The 19695-nt window shown below is 34.6% G+C and overlaps 1 protein-coding gene across 1 annotated transcript in view; it reads right to left on the bottom strand.

Annotated features, from left to right (window-relative positions):
- Positions 1-19695, bottom strand: part of LOC132746533 (A disintegrin and metalloproteinase with thrombospondin motifs adt-2-like) — an 80197-nt gene that overhangs the window by 8128 nt on the left and 52374 nt on the right. Inside the window, exons 10-13 of the mRNA XM_060735718.1 lie at positions 18304-18442; positions 15201-15320; positions 14980-15034; positions 3811-3978 (exon numbers count right to left, since the gene is read on the bottom strand). Coding sequence (XP_060591701.1) covers positions 3811-3978; positions 14980-15034; positions 15201-15320; positions 18304-18442 — 482 coding nt within the window. The remainder of the gene's footprint in view (positions 1-3810; positions 3979-14979; positions 15035-15200; positions 15321-18303; positions 18443-19695) is intronic.

Below are 19695 nucleotides of genomic sequence, written 5' to 3'. Positions count from 1 at the left end.
CTTTTAAAAGTGACTTTGTTTTCAACAACATTCGTGTTAAAAGTTACCTTGTTAAACATTTCAGGAAAGTATATTCAGAATAAAAGGTGGTTCTAGCTCATACACATACTTAGGCCAATTGAAAACAACAAGAAATATATGTAACAATTTTAATATGTTGAGTGCAATGAAAAAAAACACAGGTATTCAACATACATATTTATTTTTGTTACGGGACGGCTTTTGTTAGCCTTGTAAATTTCACGGAAGGGCTTTTGTCCGCTCTGTCATTTTCATGGGAGGGCTTTTGTCCGCCCTGTTATTTTCACGGGAGGGCTTTTGTCCACTCTGTCATTTTCACCGGAGGGCTTTTGTCCGCCATGTCATTTTTTGACGGGAGGGCTTTTGTCCGGCAGGGCTTTTGTCCGTTTTCCAAGTGACCTTGACCCACTGATCCCTACCCCAATTAAAAGGAAGATTACCATGCAAGTTATCTTTCTACCAAATATGTAATATATCTGTCAATAAATAAAGGCTGTATGAGCAAAAGTGTAAAAATCTATTTTAAGCACTAGTGACCTTGACCCAACTGACCACTATATCCATCAAATTTTATGTTCCTATCAATTATAAATGAAATTATAAATGACATCTGTCTATAGAATATGGTTAATACACCTGTAAAAATCTATTTTTAACATCGGTGACCTTGACATTGGTGACATTGACCTTGACCAAAATTACCTCTTACTATACCCAAAGAAGGAGGACCTCCCTTGGCATGTTTGTATTAAACATGAAAGACATCAACCAAAAAATAAAGGCTGTATGAGCAAAAATGTTTAAATTTATTTTCTACACCAGTGACATTGACCTTTGCCCTAAAGACCACTTACTCCACAAAAAAATTAAAGGACCATTAAAGGTATCCACCTACCAAATATGCAAGATATCATTAAATAAGTTAAGCAATTAAGAGAAATTTACGATAAATCCAACTTGCCGGAATAGGTTAACCAGACAAGGCCCTATTTTCAAAGTGGAAAAAGGGAAATAACTGGGAAATATGGATGACACAGCTATATTACTAGGCAATATCATGTACTTTGTATTGATAAGTATGTGTGGAAATTATGAAGCCATTACTATAGATAGAACTTAAGATATTTCCAACTTGCCGTTTTAGGTTAACCATTATTCATTTTCTAAGTGCTGAAAAGGGCAATAACTTTGTAAATATGGAAGCCATAGTTATGTAACTTGACAGGTTGAACTTAAGAAAAATCCAGCTTGCCGTTCTAGGTTAACCTCGTACGGACAAACAGACAGACAGACGGACGTTCCAACATTTTGGGTTTAGGGGCTATTTTCTTTGTTATTTTCTTTGTTTTCTTAAGGGCTACTAGCCCATTAACCCTTTGATCACGGAATAAACCTATTGTTCTATTTTGTTCTCTTTACTGTTATATAGCCCCTAAACCCAAAATGTTTGTTCGGACAGACGGACGGTTCAATTACTATATGCCCCGGGCATAAAAAAAAAAACAAAAAAAAAACAACACAAACGTAATCAATAAATTCAGGCCATCCAGTTTTTAAAACTATACAAAATTTGGCAAAAGTCAACATAATGATTATGCTCAAAATGAAAAGATAAAAATCGTCCTCTGACAATGACTAGACCATTTGAGCATTAAACAAGAGCCACCGCCGGGCGGGGGCAACGCTCTACTTTTACTTTCTCTAAAAGCAAACAAAGAAATGTTTGAACAGAATCTTAACGTTTCCGTTTTATAAATTTAATCTTGCCGTCTTGTATATAAATATATAGACAAAACTTATGTCACACCACCACGTGACACCATAACGTGTCACCAACATCACGTGTCACCACCACCACGTGTCACCACCGCCACGTGTCAACACCACCACGTGTCACAACCACCACGTGTTAGCACCACGTGTCACCACCACCACGTGTCACCACCACCACGTATAGAATTTTCTATTCATAGAATTGCGTGTTTATATTAAATTTGGAGAAAATAAACGTTCATACAGTGCTAAAGTATAAATACCCAAGTACTTTCGGCGTATTATGCCTTCATCAGGGGTGTATTACATGTATAATGTGCACACAATCGAGCACAAAATCTCAATACGTTTTTTCTGTATAGTATCAAAAATTGAACTGTTCAATTTTTGATACTAAACAGAACACACGTTTATTTTCTCCAAATTTATTGTTATTTTTTCCACGTTCTTGTATCCTTCTTGGGATCCAGTGTTTTTGAAAGGTATTTTGTAGATGCAAATAATTTTCACAAACCTATATATATATATATATATATATATATATATATATATATATATATATATATATATATATATATATATATATATATATATATATATATATATATATATATATATATATATATACACACAATAAATATATATTTAATGCACAAATCTGAGAAAATTCAGTAATTTAACCTTCAGGGTCAAGGTCATTAAAGAGCCAAAGTGTTTGATTAACAACAAGGTCTTGTCCTTAAGTATGTTCTGTTATAATATGTAGTTGATCCCTTCAATAATAACAAAGTTACAGCAAGTTGCAGCCAAAACAATGAAAATTTCATTAATTTGAACTTCAAATTCAAGGTCATTAATGAGTGAAGTCAAGGTCTGTCTGGTTATTTTTAAGGGTTATCCTTGAAGAGTGAGATGTTCAAGTTTGAAGACAATCCATTCAAAAATAACAAAGTTACAGCCAATAATAGCCAAAAAAAATGAAAATTTCAATAATTTGACCTTCAGAGTCAAGGTCATTTATGAGTGAAGATCAAGGTCTGTCTGGTTATTTTAAGGGATATCCTTGAAGATTATATTGTTCAAGTTTGAAGACAATCCATTCAAAAATAACAAAGTAACAGCCAATAACAGCATGAACAATCAAAATTTGGACTTTTAACATTGAAGGTCAAGGTCATTTATGGATGAAGGTCAAGGTTAGTGTTGTCTATTGAAAGGTCTTGTCCCAAGGGTTGTTGTGGCCAAGTATGAACACAATACACCAGGAAAGAAAAAAAGTTATGATTCAGGTACAAGTCTGTCTGCGGACGGGAACGTGAACGGCAACGCCGCTGCGACTAAAGCAATACCTCTACTTTTTTCCAAAAAAAAAGTCGAGCTAAAAAGCACAAAACATGATATCCTTAGCAACAAGAGCTGTCACAGGAGACAGCGAAGCTCCACTAACAAAATACTGGACCAAGTAAGGAAGACAAAACTATGAATAAAAAACTCAATTATGTATGATTAAGTATTTAATTAGATCTATAGTTAAAAAAATAACATTTGTTAACATAAATTCATAGTTCAAGAGAGTTAAATCTGAAAATAGTCTAGAGTTATGAACCTTGTCACATAAGTTAAGTAGAGTTATGAACCTTGTCACATAAGTTGTGGTTGACAATAATGTGCATACATTTGAAGTATGAAGTTGATCCCTTAAGAAATAAAGAAGTAACAGTAAAGCATAGTATTTTTTAAGGAAAATTCCAAGTTCAAGGGGAGATAAATCTGAAAATATTGTAGCTACAGTTATGAACTTTGTCACATTAGATTTGGTTGGTGATAAGAAACATATATTTGAAGTTTGAAGTTGATACCTTAAGAAATGAAAAAGAAATAGTGAAAAATATTTAACTGCACCAAAACTTTAATCTGAAATATGGACGCGACAGCGATTAGGACAGCTCTCCATATTCTTCGTATAGTCAAGCTAAAAACGCGTTATATATTGAGTAAATCATAGCAAAAACATACCTACATACGCCCTGTTAGTTTTCTTTATAGCTTCACAAGTAGCACAGCAGTCTTTCCTGATCGCTTCATGGTAACAATTGTAAGTTGTTGCAGGAGATCCAAGAAGATCGGAACAACCAGATGTTTGGTGCGGAACAATGTAAGGGGTATCTCCAAATGGGCACGCTTCTGCTCAACAAATGTTTTAACTTAATAGTTTGAGATGTACATGTACGTTTGTCAACAATATGGTTCCTACTTCACTTTAAAGGACATTGTATAAATATTAGAACAAAAATCAACAAAAAGCAGGCGTTGACACAAAACAGCCACTACGGCTGGTTACAGTGAGCACCGAAACAATGCGACGAAAAAAGTACCCTTATAAAACTCTTATTGCCATCTCATTTTCAGGAAGCTTTTGGCGGAAATTTAGGATTCTTATTTATCTATTATTATCTTGGGATGTAGGTTTCATTTCACTATAATACAAAAAAACAACTGAATTATCTAATTTCTTTTTGTAATGACAGAATGTATTCGCGACTTATTGCGATATCTCAGATTTATAGCATAAAATCGGCTATTTTTCCCTCTTTTGCCCATGTTATAACGAGACCAAAACCATGACGTGTTAACATAGTCACGCGCTCTTGTTATAGCCCGGTTTTACGTATGCGCAATACTAACAGGGCCCAGTAAACAAACAAAAAACTTGACGATCTGGCCTGTTATTGATTCGAGGGTCTCAATCACAAAACGGCGAGCAGCACACAAGTAACTATGCCGGAAATACGGCGTATGGACATCGCCGCTTATCTTGGTTGTCGCCCTTTCTAAGAAACGGACAGTTGTCAATGTAAACAAATATCTGCCATTCTAAAAAACCCTCCGATTAATTAACAAAACAAGATAACAAAAAACGAATATGAGAAAATGTTGTTTTATTAAGGTTTATGTTGATAAATGCTCTTTATATTTATTTGAGAGAATAATGTTTAGTGCCTGATTTTTTTATAAACTTGTGTGCTTGAAAAAAAAACCCAAACGATTCTGATGTCAGTAATCTTTTTTTACCCTCAATCTGAAATCATTCTAGGCTTATCTGAGGGTCATGTTTTTTCTTGGGTAGAGTAATTTACTTTTTTTCTTGAGTTGAAAAAGTAAATAAATCTCCAATGTTAAGCTTTGTTAAATCAATTAAAATTCGAAATTTCGTTCGGTTCTGAGCATTTGTATTTCCCAAGTTGTTGGTAACGGAAAAATAAACGCATACATAAAACATTTATAATTGGTTTAATACCGTCCGAACACAAGGATTTAATTATGTATTAAATATGTTTTTAAATTGTATGCTATAATAGCGTCAACGCACGTTTATTTCGTGTTATAAAGTCTGCAGAGTCCCTCGGAACTGTTTGAGCCCTCGCCCTACCGGGCTCGGGCACCAAACGTTCCTCGGAACTCTGCAGATGTTATAACACGGAAAAACGTGCATTAACCCTATAAAAGCATACTTCTTTAGAAGAAAGTGTGCGTTATTTCAAAATCACAGTTATCTAAGTACACCTGGAGTTGGTTCATGTATAAGCCTGACCGAAGGCAATAAGGGTCACTGGACGGTACTAATATTTGGCCTGGAAAAACAACGGATATATTCAGATTGGGGAAAAATAATGGGGTTCTGTGGATATGGCTGTCAGTCTGAAAAAGTTGTCTTGGGCTTGAACGTACTTGTTTCTAAATCCTTTTTCAGGAACTTAATTTGGTGCAAGGAGTCACTGCCTGTATAAACATTTTCAGGAAAAACTTTCAATGTCAAGTCCCTGAAAAAATAAAACAATAATCGTTTTCATCGAAATAGATTTTAAACCCATCTTTAGTTATGCCTATTAAAATGATGATCAAGCCGCGATTTGCGTAATACTGGCAAGTCTCAATTATTTACAGAAATGTTTTTTTTGTGTCTGTGGTCATCCAATCGATCAGGAACACCAAATTTACTTCAGATTGGCTCTTACGTTAAGGGGTTTACAGTCTTAAAACCCCTGTCAGACTAGGGAGTCGTTCTCACGGCGTCCAAAAAAATTAAGAACGCCGAGTTGAGTGGCATCGCATAGAACGCCAACCGACGGCGCACATTTTGAACATGCTTAAAACAAACGCGTCACTTTGCCTTCTAATAAGAGCGCAGTTGGATCGCAGTAAGGACGCCGTAGCATCTCAGAAGCATCTCTTGCAACGCAACAGGAGCGCCATGAAAGCGTAATAGGCACACCGAATGAACGTAGAAGTTATTCATGGCGCTTGTACGGAGATTGTGCGGCGTCTCTACTGCGCTTATACTGTGTGTGCACGGCGCCTTTACGAAGCTTTTTTGTATTTCAGTGTGAGCGCCGTGTAAGCGCCGTAAAAGCGCAGTAGAAGTGATCCCCTGAGTTAAAAATAAAAACTATTATAGAAGAAGAAAAAGTCACACCATCCGATCTTATTTCCGTAACTTACGGCAAATTTATATTTGACCAGGTTTTGAGTAATATTAGCGACCGCCATTTTTAAAAATTGTGTATTTAACGGGAGGTAAATAATTGTGTTTGATTCAGAGGAATATTAGGATTTGTTAATCATACATCAATTTATAAGAAAGGAAACTTATTTGAAGCACTCTGACCAAGTCTCATGACAGGTGAGTCAAAAATGTGACCACTACAGTGTTAACAAGGATTATCCATATTTCAGCAGTGCAACCTAGTTTTTTACCCAGGTGACACATATTCAAACTTGACCTAGAAATCATCAAAACAAACTTTCAGACCAATTTCCAGGATACTTGGATCAAAACAGTAGCAACTAGAGTGTTCACAAGATTTTTCTATTTTTAGCTCCGGTGACCTAGTTTCACATGTGATTTCGAACTCATCCAAGCAATTACCTAGACAAGCATCCTGACCAAGTTTGATGATGATTAAGGCAAAAATGTGACCGCTAGAGTGTTAACAAGGTTTTTCTATTTTAAGCTCCGGTGACCTACTTTTTCATCATAGATGACCCATGTTCAAGCTCACCCGAGCTATCCCCTAGACAAACATCCTGACCAAGTTTGATGAATGTTAACAAGGTTTTTCCATATTTGGCGGTGTGACCTAGTTTTTCATCCAAGATGACCCATGTTCGATCTTGACTTAGAAATCATCAAAACAAACTTTCAGACCAATTAACAGAATATTTGGATCACAACAGTAGCCACTAGAGTGTTAACAAGATTTTTCTATTTTTAGCTCCTGTGACCTAGTTTTTCATCTAAGATGACCCATGTTCGATTTATTCCCAGCAATGACCTAGACAAGTTTCCTGACCAAGATTGATGATGATTGATGCAAAAATGTGACTTCTAGAGTGTTAACATGGTTTTTCTATTTTTAGCTCCGGTGACCTAGTTTTTCATTCCAGATGACCCATGTTCAAACTCATCCGAGCTATCATCTAGGCAAACATCCTGACCAAGTTTGATGATGATTGATGCAAAAATGTGACTGCTAGAGTGTTAACAAGGTTTTTCTATTTTTAGCTCCGGTGACCTACTTTTTCATCCGAGATGACCCATGTTCGAACTCATACGAGCTATCACCTAGACAAGCATCTTGACCAAGTTTGATTATGATTGATGCAAAAATGTGACCGCTAGAGTGTTAACATCTAAATGTGAACGGACGACGGACGGACGACGGACAATCATCGATCCTAAAAGCTCACCCTGAGCATGCTCAGGTGAGCTAAAAAGCGGCTAGTCATTAGGAAAACATGGAATTGTTGAAAGGCTGTCTTACGAACGCCGGGTTGTTTACTTTTTCTTCGGGCTGATGATTGTCATTGCTTTTAAAATTTTTATATTGCATTAGTTATTTACTTAAATATGCCCAAATGTAATCAAGAGCAGTTTTGCATATGAACGGAAGTGTATTTTTCAGACTGTAAAAATGAAACCAAAATGTAGACACGCTATTTGGTCATTGGTAATTTGAATGAAGCGAAGTAAGATTTTTCTTTTTATTCCTTACAGCTTTGCTTTCTCTAAACAACCCTTACATTTCAGAATTGTAAGCAAAAATAAAAGTGAGGTACCACATGGGGAACATCTTAAACAAGAGCTGTCACAGGAGACTACGAAGCTCGACTAATAAAATACTGGACGAAGTAAGGAAGAAAAAACTATGAAAGAAATATCAAGTATGTATAATTATGTATTAAACTAACGAAAAAAAATATTTGTAAGCATAAGTTCCAAGTTCAAGGGGAATAATTCTGCAAATAGTCACGCTAGAGTTATGAACCTTGTCACACAACATGTGTGTAATGATAAGAAATATATACATGTATTTGAAGTAGATACCTTAAAAAGTAAAGAAATAGAGGATATTTGTTTGTTTGGGTGTAAGATGAAATTTTATTTAATCGAGTGAGCTTTAAAAATTTAAAGTTCACGCGATGAAATTAAATTTCATTTTACACAACAAACAAGTTTTCTTTTTATTTTATGCTTAAAAACAACTTAAAACGAAATTTCCTTGATATTAACTTCAATATTAAAATTTGTTTGCCCCACTGGTAGCCTCTTTTATGTGCATGTATTAGTCGAATTTCTCATAAAACACAAGAAGCCTTGGGTTCAAAAATAAGTTCGATAATCAACGTTAAATGTCTCTGATATTATTCATTTTTTTTTTAAAAAAAAAGGTGAATGATCGCTTGTTTTAATAATAAAAACAAACAATTCTGTTAAGAGAAAAAGTCCACCCATCCATTATATTTCTGTTTTAACTGCGAATTTATATTACACCTGGCTCTGTTAAATGTAAGCGGCCGCCATTTTTAAAAGTTGTGTATTTCACGGGAGAAAAATAATTGTGTTTGATTCAGAGGAATATCATTTAGATTTGTTAGTCATACACCTTTTTAAAAGAAAGAAAACTTATTTGAGAATTGTATCATACAATATATAAATGTTGACAGATGTGTAAACATTAAAAAAAAAATGGCTAGGAAATTGGAAACTTGGAATTGTTCAAAGGCTGCAGCACGAACGCTGGATTGTTTTTTTATTCTACGGGCCGATGGCTGTCATTGCTTTTTAAGTTTTGATAAAGCATACGGCAGTTATTGCTCGTAGGATTATGAAGTATGCCCAAATGTCATAAAGAGCAGTTTTGCATGTGGAAGAAATGTATTTTTTAGATTGTAAAACTGAAACAAAAAAATTAAGAGACGATATTTGGTGATTAGTAATTTGGATGCATACAAATAAGTTTTCTCCTTTCATTACTTTTGACATTTAAGTTATTTATCAATTTTAGCTTCACTTTTCTCTAAACAGCCTGACATTGTCAAAATTATCAGCAACAATAAAATTGAGGTACCACATGGGGAAAATCATAAAAAAGTAGTGTCGTCATTAAAAAAGTCTGAAATTATATTTTGATAATTTTTTCTGTGAAATTATCAAATATAATTTTCACGGATAAATCAGTTATCTACAAAAAAGCATGCATAAAATAAGTTATAATATTTCTTCAAAAAATTCTAAAGAGATAAATCTGAAAGTATTGCTTGAAGAGTTATGAACCTTGTCACATAAGATGTAATTGATGATAAGGAATAAGTTTTTAAGTTTGAGGTAGATACCTTTAAAACTTAAAAAGTTAAAACAATAACATTTTTCAAGTAAAAAAATCTAAATTAATGGGGAGATTATTCTTGCAATATTAGTGCTAGAGTTATGAAGTTTATCACATAACATATGGTTAATGATAAGGAGTATAAAGTTGATCCCTTAAGAAATAAAGAGGTAACATTTAAAGATAGTAGTTTTAAGGAAATTCTAAGTTCAAGGGGAAATGAATATCAAAATATTGGTGCTAGAGTTAGAAACCTTGTCACATAAGATGTAGTTGATGATAAGGAACATATATTTGAAGTTTGAAGTTGATACCTTAAGAAATGAAAAGTTATAGTGAAAAATATTTTACTGCATCAAAACTTAAAACTGAAATCTAGAAGCGGACGCCGACGCCGAGGCCAGTAGGACAGCTCTCCATATACTAAGTATAGTCGAGCTAAAAGTAATCTCGTCTTTGAAAATGTGAAATTATTTTTTTGATAAAATTATAAAAAAAAAAATTCAAGGATAAAACAGTCAACTCTAAAGCATAAAATGAATTCAGGTAAAACCGTAAAAGGATAAAAAAAAAGGTTAATAAACAAGTACGTTCAAGCCACAGAGAATTTTTTTTTATAAACTTATCCCCAGTACCCCTTTATTTTTCCCTAAACTGAATTTATTCGTTATTTTTCTAGCACAAATTTTAGTACCGTCCAGTGACCCTTGTAGTGTATTTGTCTACAGTTACGCTTATACATAAACCCAATGCACTTAGATAACCGTGCTTTATTTAAAATAGTCGCACGTTTTTCAAAAGAAGTATATTTTATCTGAGATATCGCACTGTACGTTATTACCAATAAAACATGTTACTGGTGTATAACAGCTGAGGAACATCAAAGACGAATCGCTGCACCATGCGATAAAACAGTTTAAGTATGTCGAACTCGACTGTAATGTGGAATTATTGCATGGTTTGGAACTTTTACTTTGTTCTTACTAACTCATTATACTCAGTACACTTCAATGATCATTTCAAAACTGTATTGATATATAGCAGTACAGTTTTGTCATTGATTCATATAGGAAAATAACTCAACTGCTATAAAGCGTTTTTTTCGCACCTTGTATATATTAGTGTAGTTTTTTCACTGAGGCTACAATGGGGCAGCGGTAACGCACATATCCAGCAGCAAAAGAAAACTTAAAAACTAAAATAAAAATAATAAGAAAGAAAACTAATGAAATGAATTAATTCTCATATAAGTATGCAACTGCTGAAATCAAACGGTACATCCGCTGAATAAATTATTTCAACTAAAAAAGCCCTTAAAGGGACTCCACTTAGGTTTTTTGACATGATGGGACAAAAAATATTTTTTTCCAGATAAATGTACCATTTGATGTAGGTTAAGACCACTAATTTTTGTGCAAAATTTCAGATCATTTGCTACTTTGTTTTTCCAGAATTATTATTCAAATTGTAAACAAAAGGGCCATGATGGCCCTAGATCGCTCACCTGACCCATCCAACTCATCCGAAGAATTACCTAGAAAAGCATTTTGACCAAGTTTCATGACAGGTGAGTCAAAAATGTGACCACTAGAGTGTTTACAAGGAGTATCCATATTTGAGCTGTGTGACCTGGTTTTTTACCAGGTGACCCATATTCGATCTTGACCTAGAAATCATCAAAGCAAACTTTCAGACCAATTTGCAGGATACTTGGATCAAAACAGTTGCCACTACAGTGTTAACAAGATTTTTCTATCTTTAGCTCCGGTGACCTAGTTTTTCATCCGATATGACCCATGTTCGAACTCATTTGAGCAATGACCTAGGCAAGCATCCTGACCAAGTTTGATGATAATTGAGTCACAAATGTGACCACTAGAATGTTAACAAGGTTTTTCCGTATTTGGGCGGTGTGAGCTAGTTTTTCATCTGAGATGACCCATGTTCAAAATTGATCTAGAAATCATCAAAACAAATTTTCAGACCAATTTACAGGATATTTAAATCAAAACAAAAGCCACGAAAGTGTTTTTAAGATTTTTCTTTTTTTAGCTCAGGTGACCTAGTTTTTCATCCGAGATGACCTATGTTCGAAATTATCCGACAAATGACCTAGACAAGCATCCTTACCAAGTTTGTAAAAAATGTGACCACTAGGATGTTAACAAGGTTTTTCCATATTTGGGCAGTGTGACTTTATTTTGACCCCAGGTGACCCATATTCGAACTTGACCTAGAAATCATCAAAACAAACTTTCAGACCAATTTAAAGGATATTTGGATCAAAACAGTAGCCACTAGAGTGTCAACAAGATTTTTCTATATTTAACTCCTGTGACCTAGTTTTTCATCCAAGATGACCCTCGTCGAACTCATTTGAGTTATCACCTAGACAGGCATCTTGATTAAGTTTGATGATGATTGAGTCCAAAATGTTACCGGTAGAGTGATAACAAGGTTTTTCTATTTTTAGCTCATGTGACTTTGTTTTGCATCCGAGATGACCCATGTTCAATTTCATTCGAGCTATCATCTAGACAAGCATCCTGACCGAGTTTGATGATGATTGAATCAAACATGTGACCGCTAGAGTGTTAACAAGGTTTTTCTATTTTTAGCTCCGGTGACCTAGTTTTTCACCCGGGATGACCCATGTTCGAAATCCTCTGAGCCATCACCTAGACAAGCATCTTGATCAAGTTTGATGATGATTAAGGCAAAAATGTGACCGCTAGAGTGTTAAAAAGGTTTTTCTATTTTTAGCTCCTGTGACCTAGTTTTTCATCCGAGATGACCCATGTTCAAACTCATTTGAGTTATCACCTAGACAAGCATCCTGACCGAGTTTGATGATGATTGAGTAAAAAATGTGACCGCTAGAGTGTTAACAATGTTTTTTCTATTTTTAGCTACGGTGACCTTGTTTTTCATCCGGGATGACCCATGTTCAAAATCATCTAAGCTATCAACTAGATAAGCATTCTGACCAAGTTTGATGATGATTGAGGCCAAAATGTGACCGCTAGAGTGTTACAAAGGTTTTTCTATTTTTAGCTCCGGTGACCTAATTTTTCATCCGAAATGACCTATGTTCGAACTCATCCGAGCTATCAACTAGGCAAGCATCCTGACAAAGTTTGATGATGATCGAGGCAAAAATGTGACCGCTAGAGTGTTAACGAACAAGTGTTGACGGACGACGGACATTCAACGATTCTAAAAGCTCACCCTGAGCAAGCTCGGGTGAGCTAAAAAATGACTCAAAATGAAAAGCGTTTAAACGCCTTTCACGCAAATCGGGCTAAGAAAAGCATAAAAAATACGACTTTCAATTTATTTCAAAGTATATTTCTTAACTTTTTTTTGCAAATATTTCTGTTTAAAGTGCCCGAGCTCATTTATCATGTAAGAAATCCAAATGTTATGTTTTTAGGTTTTTAAACCTCAAGGGAGTCCTTTTAAATCTTGAACCCGAATAACTTTCTCCACAAACTAGCATAACATGGGATGTTCTTTTATGTTTTCAATATTATATAGGTGTTAGGTAGCTTACGATATTAAAAGCTGGTATTGGGGAGTGAGAAAGTGAAAAAAAGAAAGGGCACAAGAGAAACTCACGTTTAATGTAGATTTTTTGGAGTCTTTTTTTTTATTTCTAATACGGATTTCTATTTAAAAAATGAAAATGTGATAAAACAGTTATAGTATATAAAACTCGTTAGTTACGGATATATAACACTGGCTGGGGCGACAACTCGGGATGTTTCTTCAAAAAATTTGTCTCGGCCTGACGGCCTCGAATTTTTTTATGAGAAACACCCCTTGATGTCCCCCCAGCCAGTGTTATATCCTCGTAACTAACTCGTTTCATTAACTATAAGTATTACATATCATGGCCTTGGGCGGCATCTCGCGTTCACCCTACAGAAAATGTTCTCGGCCATACGGCCTCGATCATTTTCTGTAGAGAAAACCCCTCGATGTCGCCAAAGCCATGATATTTCCACATTACAGTCTCGAGGCTATACTATAACCATAATTGAAATTTTGAAGATTTAAACTAGAATAGTACTAACTAGACGTCTTAGTGGATTTATGTATATGTAAGTGTTCATCCGTGCTGTTATACAGAAATGAGAAAGTTCGACGGGCGCAATAGCGACAGGAAAATATTTCTAATTTCTGTAGAATAAAAAATTCTGTGTTAATTTTTATAGAAGAACAAAAGTCGATAATTTAAGAAATTCTGTTCATAGCCGCCTTCTTTTTGTCATAGTACTTCATAGAACCGCGTGTGTACAAAAGTGGTGACGTAATAAAGCAAAAATTAATGAAGCAAAATAAAGCTTGGCACTAAGTTTGTAAGTATGCATCCGTAGCTGTTCTACAGAGATTTTCGCTATCGCTCCCGTCGAACTTTCAAATTTGTGTAGAATAGCACGAATGAACACTAACATATACATAATTAATTCTAACACGACCGTATTTTCCCCACAAAGAAGTATCAAAAGTGTGTGTTTTTATGTATATTAACACGACCCGCATTTCCCCAATTGAACATAGAGGAACCGACGGTGTGTTATTATGCAGTAAAATCACAGTTTGGCATACTATATTAAGACATGTGACGTAATCATTATACACACGTCATAACCACTAAAATATGACGCCCCGAAGATAAGTATGAAAACAAATCAGGCGCAATGTAAGGTAATATCTGTTACGGCTTGTTGATGTCGTGTTAGAACCGAAATAAAATATTCTAATCGGTGATTTTATTGTTTGATAAAATCACTGTTTGTCGTTAAGATGCGCAACATTTTATATAATTCCTCGCATCCGAACTCCAAACAGTGATTTTATTGAGCGATAAAATCACTGTTTGGGATATTTATTATTTCTTAAATAAAGTCATTGTTTCACCTTCCATATTAAGACATGTGACGTAAGCATTATACACGTGACGTAAGCACTAAAAATGTGACGCGCTGAAAATAAAGAAAGGAAACAAATAAGCCGTAATTAGGCTAAATATCCGGTACGGCAGCAATTATGTGATGATATCGAGTTAGAATCGAAATAGTATATACAAATCGGTGTCGTTCGGAAGCGCATCATTATACTGCCCGAGCTATTCTCTCGTGATATAATTCCTTGCATCCGAACTCAAAACAATGATTTTATTGAGCGATAAAATCACTGATTGGGAATATATCATTCCTTAAATGACGTATTGTAAAACTGGAATGTGTAGTTGCTTACAGGTAATTATAGAGTAAGTAGATGATTACAAAATGGATTATGGTTTTTGTCCTGCTTGAAACGCAGTGACGCACATGTTTGTTTTCACAGTAGATATTTATAAGGATATTAAAATAATTATGATAGTTAATTTTCTATGGTATTTTACTACTTATGGGAACTCAATTAGTGCAAATATACAATATTACCTAACAATTTATACTGACGATGATTGTATTTGAAAATCTTAAATATTTTAAATTGAAGCTTCACTTACCATCGTTGACTGGAGGTGCTAGGGGAGATTCGACGCAATGCCCTAATTGACACATCTAAGGATAAATGCACAGAGTCAATATATTTCTGAGTGATGCAATTATTTTAATTGATAAATGATGATTACTTATTATGGCATAGTTACAATTTTAGATTAAGCAATTTAAGAAAAGAGAAGCTTGTTTAGCATGATATTATTTTAATCATTAGGTTAAATCGTACCTTGCCATTTCCACATGTGGTACCATGCCATGGAATTTTGGGCATGGCATAACCGTCTCTGCCTTGTATAGCACAAAACAATGTGCTACATATTGTTGAAAAATCACTGATGTATTTGGTCTATAATTTAAACAAGACAGAGTTTCAATCACTTTTAATGGTTCATAGATAACGTCATGTGTAGTGAAAAAAAAAGTTTATTCCTTTTTATTGTCATCATATCATTACCAATTAAGCTTAAAAAGAAATAAATTCCGTATTTACACTAATTATGGCAGTACATTAATAACCAAATTGTCATAAAAAGATATATACACCTAAGAAGTTTTAAAAGCAGTTCAGGTGGTTTTCTTTTGAGCGAAAACGCAAGTTTTCTGCAAAGGCATTGTGACGCTGACATTAAAAATAATACCAAAGCCAATAAACGGAATATGTCTGTTACTTGATTTAACGTGGTTGCCAATTATATGAAGTTAATATGCCAATGGCCGATTATTTGCTTGTTATAATTTAGAAGAAATAGCTTTTTCTTGAACCGTGCTGGACCATGACCGTTAAATATATGGGTTTGTTTTACTCATTGATTGCAATCAACATTTAAAAGCGTCTGGTAAAATAGTCATGTACTTAATTGACTTAAAACGGTTCTTGGTATAGTGTAAAATAATTATTTGACTTTGACGTTTGTTGTCATATGTCATATACTCAGTGAAAATAATCATTATATAAAATTTCAATGCTGTGAAATGGCTATCTAGTTATTGGACGAAAATACTTTATCATCCTATGCAGTTTAAAAGTTGTGGGCAAAAAAGTTGTCTCGTTTTTTGTTGTTGTTATTTTCAGCAGATATTGACTTTAAATGTTTAATGTAACCCTGACCATTGAACAGCCGAGATAAAAAGGTATTATAATAAGTATAGGGGATAGTTCATTCACAAAAGATGTTGGCTTTGTGTTTCTCTATTTCTGAACGGAAACGGCTGACATTTGACCTTGGCCTGAAAGCAGCTTTGTTTAACCTCAATATTCACAAAAACGAATTCGTTACACGTGTGAAAAATTCGCTCGAATTCCTTACACGTGTATGACAAGTTCGTACGAATTTGAAGGTGCTGTGAAATTCCCAAGCCCTATTTTGTAAACAACTAAGTGTAAACGAAATTTTCACAGAAAATACGAGACGAATCGGTAGGTATTTTTCACACATGCAAGTGAGGGTTTTTAGCTAAAATTTGAATTGTCCGGGCTATAAATCCTAAATATCATCGGAACGGCCACGACCATAAAGTAGAAGGAATTCAACCTCACGCCCCTACTCAACCTCACCCCATCCACCTTAAAGACACATGAAAAGATATTAGGAAGAAGTAATGTTATGTCGACAAGAATTATATCGTGATGCTCATGCACAGATGTTAGCAAAAAGTAGTCAAGACGCCATAATTTATTCCACAACAGGAAGTAACATGTCGCGTAAATATATGTCGTATTGCCGACATATAAACTAACAGAACCACGGCATCTATCGGGCTCGATTAAAGTTTCAGTTACTAACATACCCGGTAGAAGTCAACAAGAGCTAACACTAAAAGACGACATGTTACTCCGAAAGATGACATTACGACTACCATTATGTGTCCATATTAATGACCTTCCATGTCAGGTCATTGTAAGGTCATGGTCAATTGATAAATGTCGCGGCGTCTTCTTAAACTATATCCATCCGTTTATACGGAAGTTGTAGCCAATATTAAAGTTTGCAGACTGAAAGCCAGGGAAGGACGGATGGAGGGTGATTTTGGGAATTCAGTTTTATATGCCCTTCTTTTGAGGATATAAATGGGTTAATCTGAACAAATATTTAAGAAATGCGTCCAGATATAATAAAACAAGGGAAAACGTTAAATTTCTATCAACCGACGAATGCTAGTTATAATTAACAACAACAACCACAGTTCCAAAAACGTTTCCTTAAAATCCAGTCAGCAGTTGCCGAGAAGTAGCGCAAAAGTATACAGAACCAAAATAATTCAGGGGTCATAACTCTTATGTTAAAGGGTCCGACAATATCACCTCCCATTTTAACCGGCGGAGGATAATGATATGACATACTTTAAAGTTTTCATATCTTCAAGATTCCAGGCCAGCCAGAGATCAAGTTCACACATAGGTCGGAAGAATTGAACGTCTTGAACGAAAGATTATTGTGTACAAGTTTGAAAGAAATCCATCAAGTTAACAGAAATTACCAGTATAATTTATTTGAGAACCTGACCTTTAATATGCGTAATTCAATGTCTTGTTAAAATGGTTATTGTGTCCAAATATGAAAGAAATCCATTCATTAATGAGGATAAAATATATATAAAGATATCGAATGTAACAGAATTTCATATTTATGACCATTTATGACATCTCCCTCGGTCTATGTGCCCCTAATACCATACACATTGGAAACATATGGTGTATTAATAACAAATGAAAAATCAAAACTTCATTTTACCCGCTGTGATTAACTTATCGAAACTTTGCAAGTATTCCCTTCTTAACATGTCCTGTTGTTCTGCCAAACAAAGTAAAATCAAAGTGCTGTAAGCACTGATGGGGGCGCATTATGTTGCATACAAAATTTCGAGATTTGTAGAGCAATCTACTTCAGGTGTTCCAAGCTGATATAATTCCTACTTCCACAGAAAAAGTGACCATTTTGTATACAATATAAAAGTATTACCTCCAAACTGTTGTCAAAATTGAAAATCATGTACCATGAACATACTAACAAAACCAGGCAAAATGCATATTAAAACTCTCCATGAACAAGAATAATTTTGGTAAACACCAATTGGAAAATGTTTCATGCCAAACATCTAAGCTCTAGCTCTTTTGTTTTTTAAAAGAAGACTTTTTAGTTTTGACTAGATATACATATAAGAAAAATTAATGACGCCCATGACTGAACCAGTTTTGACCCCAGGGCTTTTATTTTAACAAACTTGGTAGACACTTACTAAAAGATGTTTCATGCCAAATATCACAAACTGGGAATGATAAAATCTTGTTAATGTTGACATATTATCAAATGACATCAGAGTATCCTTACCCTGTACAAAAACGATCCTTTTCCTTGCATCATCTCACATTGGGTGTCAGGATTGTAAACTTGACCTCCAAGGTCATTTGCATAAGGGTCAATGTCATCATTGCCTGTCGCTGTTCTTGCAGTCAAACAGTTTTTAGAGCTTAAGTATACAACAAATGAATACATATATACTTGTAAATGCAATATTTTAAATATTGATTAAAAAACAGACATATTTTCATTTTCCGTTTCTTTCTCACTGCCGAGAAAACATGTTGTTCGTATTTAACTGGTGTCCTGTCGGACTACTTTCTTTTTAATTCAGCCAATACACAAAATTTATGGGGAAGTATTTCAAATTGTAAGGTCAAAACTAGAAATGTATCCATAGGACACATTGCCCCCAAACTCTACTGCTTTGTCAATCTACTGACTATAGGTCAAATATTGTTTGGGCTACACGCGACGTAAGTTAGAAACTGAAAATCTTTTACTAAGTCAAAAGCAAAAACTCTACAAACACTGAATAAATTCACAAGCAAACCTCAAGGTGCATAACTACGCATGGTGACCGACTTTTTTTTTGAAAACTTTCAAGACTACTGATCAAATACCATTTGAGATATGTATGAACAAGTTGAAAATTCATTTTTTTTTTCTATTTCAAGAGTAATAACTTTATAAATACTGAATAAATCTACAACCAAAGACTTCAGACAACATCATATGATTTTAAGGGAAAATTTTGAGTAACGGGGAAATTTTTCACTAAAGATTCTTTAAGAATACGACCTGAGGTGCATAACTTCAAATGCTGACCAGGTTCATGACTCTAGGTCAAATATTTGAGCTACGCGTGACACAAATTGAAAATTGCAATTTTTTTGACTAAGTTAAGGGAAATAACTCTACAAATACTAAATAACTCTACAGGCAAATCCCCTAAGTGCACATCTACACATGCTGACTAAAATTCCTGTCAAGTTTCATGACCCTATGTCAAACACTTTTAAGCTGCGCACGACACAAATTGAAAATTTTTACTAAGTCAAGAGCATTTACTCTGACAAAACAGAATAAATCCACAAGCGAAACACCAGATGCACAACTTTACATAATGAGGAACATTCCTGTAAAAGTTTCATGTTCCTAGGTCAAATATTTTCCGAGCTACGTGCGACACAACTTGAAAATTGCATTTTTATAACTAAAAAAATACTTAATAAATCCATACGCAAACACTCAGGTGCACACAACTACACATGCTTAATAATATTCTGTAAAGTTTCATGACTCTAGGTCAAATACCTTTTGAGCTACGTGCGAAACAACATAATAACGAAAGGAAGTACGTCCGCACGAACTCAAGTGACATTATGGGATGGATATCCATGTTAATTCCGTACAGACTTG

This window comes from Ruditapes philippinarum, unplaced genomic scaffold (assembly GCF_026571515.1).
Source record: "Ruditapes philippinarum isolate M1 unplaced genomic scaffold, ASM2657151v2 ctg8904_1_1_1_1, whole genome shotgun sequence".
Classification (NCBI taxonomy): domain Eukaryota; kingdom Metazoa; phylum Mollusca; class Bivalvia; order Venerida; family Veneridae; genus Ruditapes; species Ruditapes philippinarum.
Note: the sequence above shows the minus strand (reverse complement) of the source record. Positions and strands in the feature narration are given on the sequence as shown.